General features: G+C 41.2%; 1 protein-coding gene across 5 annotated transcripts in view; it reads left to right on the forward strand.

The window, feature by feature from the left end:
* The window catches only part of PRPS1 (phosphoribosyl pyrophosphate synthetase 1), a 77,658-nt gene extending 71,458 nt beyond the window's left edge, over positions 1-6,200 (forward strand). For 4 of the 5 annotated variants that reach the window (XM_029607358.1, XM_029607361.1, XM_029607359.1 and 1 more), the window contains 3 exons: positions 795-968; positions 1,670-1,829; positions 3,678-6,200. In XM_029607358.1, the coding sequence (XP_029463218.1) occupies positions 795-968; positions 1,670-1,829; positions 3,678-3,770 (427 nt within the window). In that variant the 3' untranslated portion in view covers positions 3,771-6,200. Of the gene's footprint in view, positions 1-677; positions 969-1,669; positions 1,830-3,677 lie in introns of all 5 variants that reach the window. The other variant, XM_029607363.1, reaches the window with a different exon arrangement.
* Positions 6,201-8,255: the final 2,055 nt, after the last annotated feature.

An 8,255-nucleotide genomic window follows, 5' to 3' on the forward strand; every position in this document is an offset into this window, starting at 1 on the left:
ATTTTGTTCATTGTAGTAGCTGCTTAAAGTGTACAGGTGTAGTTTATTCATCTACTAAAATGGGTTTGTGCTAAGGTTCATAATCTGCATATGGGCACAGGCATTAATGTGACATGAAATTGCACAGTGAGTGGTTCAGATTCCTTATCCAGCCTCTCCAGGTGTACTGCCAGTTCAAAATAGATCCCAAATGGTCAGCAGAACTTGTATTGGGAGTTCTCTCCCTGCTCATGCGTATAAGTTTGTGAGTTGAGACTTAGATTTGCTGGGCATGGTTCTATTTCATTCTGGCTGGCCCTAGCACTGTCTTCAGGCATTTGATTGTCATTTTATGCATCAAACAATCTACTTTTTTTCTTTTTTTCCCCATAACCCATAACAGATGTGAATCTAGGATGTTACTTAAAGAAGTTACATCTATGTAGCACAGAAAACTCAGTTAACATAACATTTGTTAACCCTTTGCACCCCCAACTCCCAAACTAAGTATTTTCTATAAAATATCTATTTACAATAGGCAATGCTTGGGGGGGCACAGGATTTCACTAGTATTGTACTGGGCCAATTTGGGTTTGAAAAATGCAGGGTTGTACATGGTATTGTCTTCATTGTCATTCTAAACTATATGTAACTATCTGCTTTTATTTTTTTTTTTTTTGAATGTTCTTTAAATCCAGACAAAAGTTGTTTCTAAACATGTATGGATTAACCAGTACAGTTGGGCCTGTATTTGCTTGCTGGCTGTGAAAGGTAAAGTGGAAGCCAGCATACTAACGCTGAATGGACTTTACCAGGGTGACCTCTATTGCTGACCGGCTAAACGTGGACTTTGCCCTCATCCATAAGGAGAGGAAGAAGGCTAATGAGGTGGACCGCATGGTGCTGGTGGGAGATGTGAAGGATAGAGTAGCCATCTTGGTGGACGATATGGCAGATACGTGTGGCACCATCTGTCATGCTGCAGACAAGTGAGTGAGCCTGGCAGGAGTTGGCAAATGAAGCATGTGCTTTAATTTGGGTTGGCTTTGATATCCTGAATGACATAATGATTGGCCTGGCTGTCATGTGACCTGGCCCAGCCTATCATTTTAGTGAACTTTCTTCACAGGTGAAATCTTCATGCAGTTGCCACACCACAGCAGAGAAGCATGACCCTAGCGTGTATGCTAAATTTGGGCAGATGCAGGATCAGAATTGTGGCAGTGGAAGCAAATGGAAAGGTTGGAGGAGGGGCCTGTTAATTAAGCCTTATGGCTCACATGACTAGCGATCAGCAGAACATTGCATTGTTTGTTTGCTTTGACTCCATTTTATAGCTGCATGCTAGGGTCACTTCCAGTAGGCACACAGTTCTAGAATTATGCAATGGATTTCCATTTCTGTAGAAGCTGATTACAAATCCCAGTGTCTCTTGCCAGAAAAATTCCTGATCACAACACCACAGTCTGGCAGGTGTATATACTGTGGAACAGTAACTAAGGTCAGTTTAAACATGTCTAGTACGTTTTAGTAGCTTGTAACCTGAGCAAATGACCAATTTTTTGAAGTGTAAAAAGCTTATCACTTGCCTATCCTTCAGGGATTTTAACTCTTCCTCTTGCAAATTGCTCTGATTTTCTTCTTTTCAAGCTGAATATTTCAAGTAACTTATTGTCTTTGTCTACCTTAGACTTTTATCAGCAGGTGCCACCAAAGTCTACGCCATCCTAACCCATGGAATCTTTTCTGGGCCAGCCATCTCCAGGATTAACAATGCCTGCTTTGAAGCTGTTGTAGTTACAAATACAATACCCCAAGAGGAGAAGATGAAACAGTGCCCAAAAATCCAGGTAAAAGGCTGCCCTGGCCCCTTGGCTCTAAAAGCAGATCAGAGCAATGTGGAGTTCTAAAGTTGGATGTATTAGCAGGGGGGAGGGATTTTTTATTCACACTTTAACCAACCCTCATATACAGTATAAAGCAGTGTACAACAAAAACATACTGTAAACTTGAGGATAGATATTCATAGTCTATACGGCTTATAACTTAGCCAAATAAGTATATTCAGCAGCACAATAATGCTGCTGAATATCCATGTAGAAGTTTCTATTTAGCCAGATAAGTTATATCCATCTAAGTTTAGACCTGCTATTGAACAGGTCTAACTTACTGCCTGACTCACCCAGATCAGTCCAGACTCTTGATTTGCCTCCCTGCCAGTAGATGGAGACAAAGTTTCACTGATGCTGGTTTCCTATCCTCTTAAGGAAGGCAGGTCAATCTAGTCAGCCCTGGGCTGCCTACTTGATTTTGGTTTCAGTTCATCCTTTATTCGGGGACGATGCAGAGTGGTCTTTGTTATGAATCATTTGAAGGACTGGTAAGTGAAGAACTAGCCCCTATTTTTTTTTTTATTTTTTTTTAAACTGAGCTCAGTACTTCCAAGTTGGCTGGAAGTAACAAGTTGTTGGCTGTTGCTTGTCATGGTTGAAGTATTATCAGTTTGGCTTTTCTAGAGATACAGGCTGAGGGGCAGGGGTTGTGATGTCGGTCAATTGTCTCCATCTGCTGGTAGGAGTGCATACCCCACCAATGCAGATTGGCCATCCTTCCTTAGAAGAAAGGAAACTATCAGAACTAATTTCACCTTTTTAATTTGAAAAGGGTAAAACTGAACCCAAATCACCAAATGAGCAAACGTTTTACTAGCTTTTATATACTCTGCATCAGTTTTTCTTCAGTCAGCTGTGCAGATTGAAGTCAAACCCAGCACACAATGTAGAATTACTGAACTAATAGTCCATTGGAAAGCTGTGGGGAATACAAGATGTATAAATGTCAGCAGTCTACAATAAGTTTTATGCTGAGTGTGACTTTTAATCTGAGTATTCTCTTTGTAACATTACTGAAATCTCCTGATGGACCTACAGTGCCTGCAGTATGTTTGATCTGTCATCTACTATGCAGACATTGTTTATTATAAGAGACTGAAACTGTTTTTCAAGCTGAATTTTAACACCATTGCTGCTGTGTGGAAATGAAATACAAAGCTTAAGATGGGTTGTAAAGATGTCAGTTGGCTGAAACCATGTCTGACGACTATTCTGACTCTTGCCACAATAAAGGCACCCAGTGTGGCATGCTTGCTTTAATTTGCAGATCTGCTGAAATACAAACCCTGTTGAGAGCTGGTAAACTGAGCAGTTATGGGTTGAGAGTAAACACAGTGCAAGGGTCCTTTTCCACAGATCTGGCCACTTTGTGGAAGTTTTTCATTTGTGGTGCATTTGTTTTCTGCATCCATGTTGCCAAACCATGCAGACCCATGTTTATAAAACCACCTCCCCAAATGACATGCCTAAGCAACATTGGAGCCCTTTGTTATCGGCAGAGGGTCAGCAGGGGAGTCTCTTCAAGATATGGTGTAATTTGAGGGGGGGGGGGGGGGGGTAAGGTTGCCACAATAGCTGTCTCTGAAGCTTGTCACTCTGGCTTTAATATCCTATGCCACATAACTCAGCTGGGCTATAGAGCTGGTCCTGGATAGTTGTTTTTAAGATGGTTTTGGCTGACTCTTACCACTAGCTCTAAGTTGGGCCTCCTTAAGGGGAAGTGTCATGTATTCAAGTTTGTGGGTTTTTTGTTTTGTTTTTATAATTATTCCATCACAGGTTCTGACAAATCTGTTTTCTGTACAGGTGATTGACATCTCTATGATCCTGGCAGAAGCCATCAGAAGGACGCACAATGGAGAATCTGTCTCCTACCTCTTCAGCCATGTCCCCTTGTAACGATGGAGAAACCTACTGCTGCTTCCATATGGCCATTCTCAAACCAAAAATTACTGTCCTATAAAGTCACCTGGAAGATGTGGTTTTTTTTTTTTTTGTCCCAGTGCAACTCTTCCCAACTCAGCTGTTCAGTGCAATTTTTATTGTAGGATTTCTGTGAGGGGTAGAGGAAAAAAATATAGGTTTAGAATAGCAGCTTCATTCTCCTTCCAGCTTCCCCCTAGTGTGAACCTTCTCTACTTAGGCTTTCAGTACTGTCAGTATATACTGCAGCTTTAACCACCCGTTCACAGAGGACTGTCCAAGTTCATAGTACCCTGCTGTATACAGCCACTGGCAGGGAGGGGGATGTTAAAGGAAAAGAGCCCCTTACAGCTGTTACCTGACTTAGATTCCAAGATATCCATGCTGATGCCATGAGACCTGAAAAGCTGCTACCTTCTAATGTACACCCCTACATGTTAGGTGACAATCCTTTACTCAGAGCTAGCAGTTTGAGTTCTTTGTGCCCTATTCTGCTCTTATCTATGCTGTAGACCAGGACCAAGGATGCTAAGCTTCTTGAGCTTTGTTCAGCTTCTTCTCTCAACATTGCTACTGCAGCAAATTTCCAGTACAAACTAGTTCAGTTGATGTGGAGATACCTGTAATTCCCGAGGTGAATCTTTTTCTTTTTTTTTTTGTAAAACTTTTAGAAAATAACTTGAGTGAGTTTTACTTAATTTTAGTGGGTTCAACCTAGTCTGGAGTAAGGAGTGATAAACATCCAAGAAGGCATTTTCAAAAGGATTTCTGTTTACAGCAAAAAAGACTTTCTGTTCCTTAACAAGGTTTTTCAGTAGAAAAGCTGGTTTCCAATAGCCTGGACAATCTGCCTGTGCAGTTCGAGCTCTGTCTTCCTAACCCTGCACTGGCTATAGAAGACTGCTGTGTGCTCCTGCCACTGCATCAGTCCTGTGCTTTTATTTGCTCGTACCTTGTATGATCCAGTCTAAAAGTTATATTTAGATGTGGCTCCTGTCAGTTCTAGCAATCTTGCTATTCTTCACTTGTGCCTTTGTGCTTCAACTTTACTATTGCTTTTGTAGCAGTGTTTCCCCTCTCCCACAACCCCCCCCCACACTAGAATCCAAGTTGTTAATCATTCTTAGTCGTGTCTGCCCTGTCCTCACCAACCCTTTGAGCATGTTTCCATAAAGTTGCAGAAGTCACACTGACAGTTGCATCTAAGGTTGCCACCTCACCCCACCCAGGTCAAGCAAAAAGAAGCAGCTGCAGTCCTGGCTTAGCCCCCATTACATACTTGGATTTGTAGTTTCAATGTTTCCATTGATCTCCCTAAGAAATCAGAACCATAACTTCAGTGCATGCAATAGGGTCAAACCAAGACCAGATCATGTGATCAGGCAAAATAGCAGCCCTAGTTATACTGACTGACCAGATGAATGTTGTGTTTTTTTGTTTGTTTTTTAAGATGTTCATATGTGAAAGTTGTCCTTATAAAAGCATAAAAGAGCCAGGCAGATGGTTATGCTGTCTTGTGCATTATGTATAAGTTAAATGGTGCTGCCAGAGATACCTGTAGAATTAGATGCAACTATTCTTAGACTTCTTGCTCCTTACTTTGCCAGCCAGTTGACTGATGCGAGTCTACTATCTATTTTTATTTTGGATGGGTTTTTTTCATGGGAAGAGAGGTGGAAGATAATTAATTCTTTGGGGGGGGGGTGGGTTTAGGAGAGAAATTTTGGAGCTGTCCATATGCTTGCAGCAGTGACATCAACCTTGTTATGATTTCATTGGTAATGTTTTGTCTGTCACTGTGGCATTTTTGGTTTTCTAGTCTTATTTTTGTGCCTTTTAACATCAAAGTAAACCTCCATTCCCCACCCACTTTACCTGTAAGCCTGAATGTTGTAATGCTGTTATATTGAGTATACAAAATGTCTCTGGGTTCTCACATTAAAGCAAAGACAAAGTTTTCTTTTATATATATATATAAAGCTGGTTGTTGTCCATGTCTTTGCATTCTCTTTGACTTTGCCACAGTTTGGGTGCACATGCAATTTATTTTATTTTGCTAGGAGCGTTTATTCTGTCACTTTTTTTGGTTTTGCTGTATGTTTTTCCTTTACTCCTGCCACCATGCTGAGATCCATCTTTAAAAGGAAAACCCTGGAAAGGAAGATAGCAATCTGCTCTCACAGCTGGAAATGTAGGCAATGAGCCATTCAGCCCTTTTGTTTCCCCTTTCTTCCTTTGGGTGAATGGTTCTTGATTTGTGTAAGGCTATTTATTTGCTTTCCTTCTATCCACCTTCCAAAGCTTATTCACAGAAAACAGTTCCAGTTTTTACTTTTTAAATCAGCAATGTACTAATTTTAAATCATTAAGCATTTAAAATTAAAATGCTTTCCTGTTGGGACTTGGTTTACTGCTTAGGGAGGTACTTATTTTAAGACATCTTTGTTCTGGCTTGGCTACTCCTTCCTGTTCTGTGGCAGTTGAGGAGCTGTGGTATTACTCTTCATGAACCTTCAGACCAAACTCATGGAAATCCATTACTAGGAATTGGAATTTGAAGAGTAAACTGAAGACCATTTTCTAAACATAAGGCTCGTCTATAATTACATATTCCATTTGGAGAAAAGTTGGTTTTTTTGGGTTTTGTTTTTTTTTTTATAATTATAGGTACATGGATACAAATCTCTGCAGCAAAAAAGCAAAGAGGAAGATGGCAAGATGGGGGAAACAATGCTAAGATGAAGCTATGTTTGGTAACTGGAAGAGTTGTGATAAAAGTAACTGGTTATAGCTCTGGCACTACTGTCTCAGAAACAGATGGCTGACAGTTCTATTTAATTAAACTTGTGCTACTGCCCACTTGTTCCATTGTTGCCTTGTACGTACTGTAATGAACATAACTCCTCAATTATGGTAAACCAGCCCAAATTAGAGAACAAAATGTGAACTTTGGTACCCTATTAACCTGTCTTCCTTTTTTTTTCCTCTAGAAAAGGAAGGCTCCCATAAAGTCCATGTCCCTCATTCATTGGAGGGAGTGATGGGAGAAATTGTGTATCTGTCACACTACTAGGCTGTCTTGTTCAGCCTGTCAAAGCTTCGTGCCCCATTTTGTCTGAGTTACATAAATTTCACTTTGCATGTGAGGAAGTTAATGTACATTACTTCTGTTGAGGCAGCAGTTTAAGTTGGAAGTATTCAGAATTGGGACTGGAATTTGCCACCATAAACCTTTAACACTATCATTTTTTTTCCTCCTGTTTTATATCTTTCCTTATCTTTCTCAACCATGTTGATTCTCTTGAGAACAAACACGATGGCAGCCCTAACTCATGGATAACAGCAGCTGGAGCCCCATGCAGAACTTCTAGACAGGGTTGGCCAACTCCAATCCTGGAGTGCCACAAACAGGTCTGGTTATCAGGATATCCATAATAAATATACCTCATGCATATTTGCATGCACTACCTCCATTTAAATATATTTTACATAGTCATGGTAGATGTCCTGAAAAACAGACCTGTTTGTAGCACTCCAGGATGGATGTTACCTAACCCTATTGTGGAAGTTTGAGCATGTGAAGCCCTGGCCATTCCCCTGTACCTTATTCAGGACCTCTTGGCCTCCATCTTTTCACAATCTGCAAGTCTTTTTTTTTTTTTTTTTTCATGTAGCTGTTGCAGTTGTAGTCTTGCAGGGCCCCCCAGGTTGTTTTTCACCCTGTAGGTAGGATTTTTCATACAGATTTACGTTCCCATGACATTCTGGCTACATGGTGCACTGCTTCTGGTGCTCTAGGACAGGGGCTCTTGACACTGTCCTTGGGACACACCTAGCCTTGTTTTCAGGATATCCACAATGAATATACATGAGATTTGCATATGTTGCCTCCATTATATGCAGATCCATCTCATGCATATTCATTGTGGGGATAACCTGAAAACTAGACTGGCTAGGTGTCCCCCGAGAACAGGGTTAAGAACCCCTGCTCTAGGGTGGCATCAGTGGCAGGTGGGAGTTGCCTACTATTAAGTACTTTATTCAGATTACTTATACTTTGTCTGATGCCTTGGGTCTGTGATTTAGGTAAGTATCTACCACTCCTACAGGACTAGTTTCAGGATTTTTCATCCCATGAGCTGACTGCTTTGCGTGGGTGTCTGACCCCCTTAGTGAGGCCATGATCCTCAGCTATCATTCTTTGCAGGAGCTCCTAGAATTCAGGAGATTTAGCCTGGCTGATTGTTTTTGGAGCATCAAGGGACCCAGGATCTGTACTGGATATCAACAGCAGCGTGGTTTCAATTGGGCCCCCCACCACCCCTGTTGCCAGCCCCCAGAAAGAATTAAAGGCATTGATAGGTTGATACAGAATGTCAGCTCTTCTGGTACTATGTAACAGCCATGAATCTCAAGCATGCCTGGTGGGAGGAAAGCTCATTTTGCCCCAGTCCTGGCAAT

The sequence above is a fragment of the Rhinatrema bivittatum genome, chromosome 6 (assembly GCF_901001135.1).
Source record: "Rhinatrema bivittatum chromosome 6, aRhiBiv1.1, whole genome shotgun sequence".
Classification (NCBI taxonomy): domain Eukaryota; kingdom Metazoa; phylum Chordata; class Amphibia; order Gymnophiona; family Rhinatrematidae; genus Rhinatrema; species Rhinatrema bivittatum.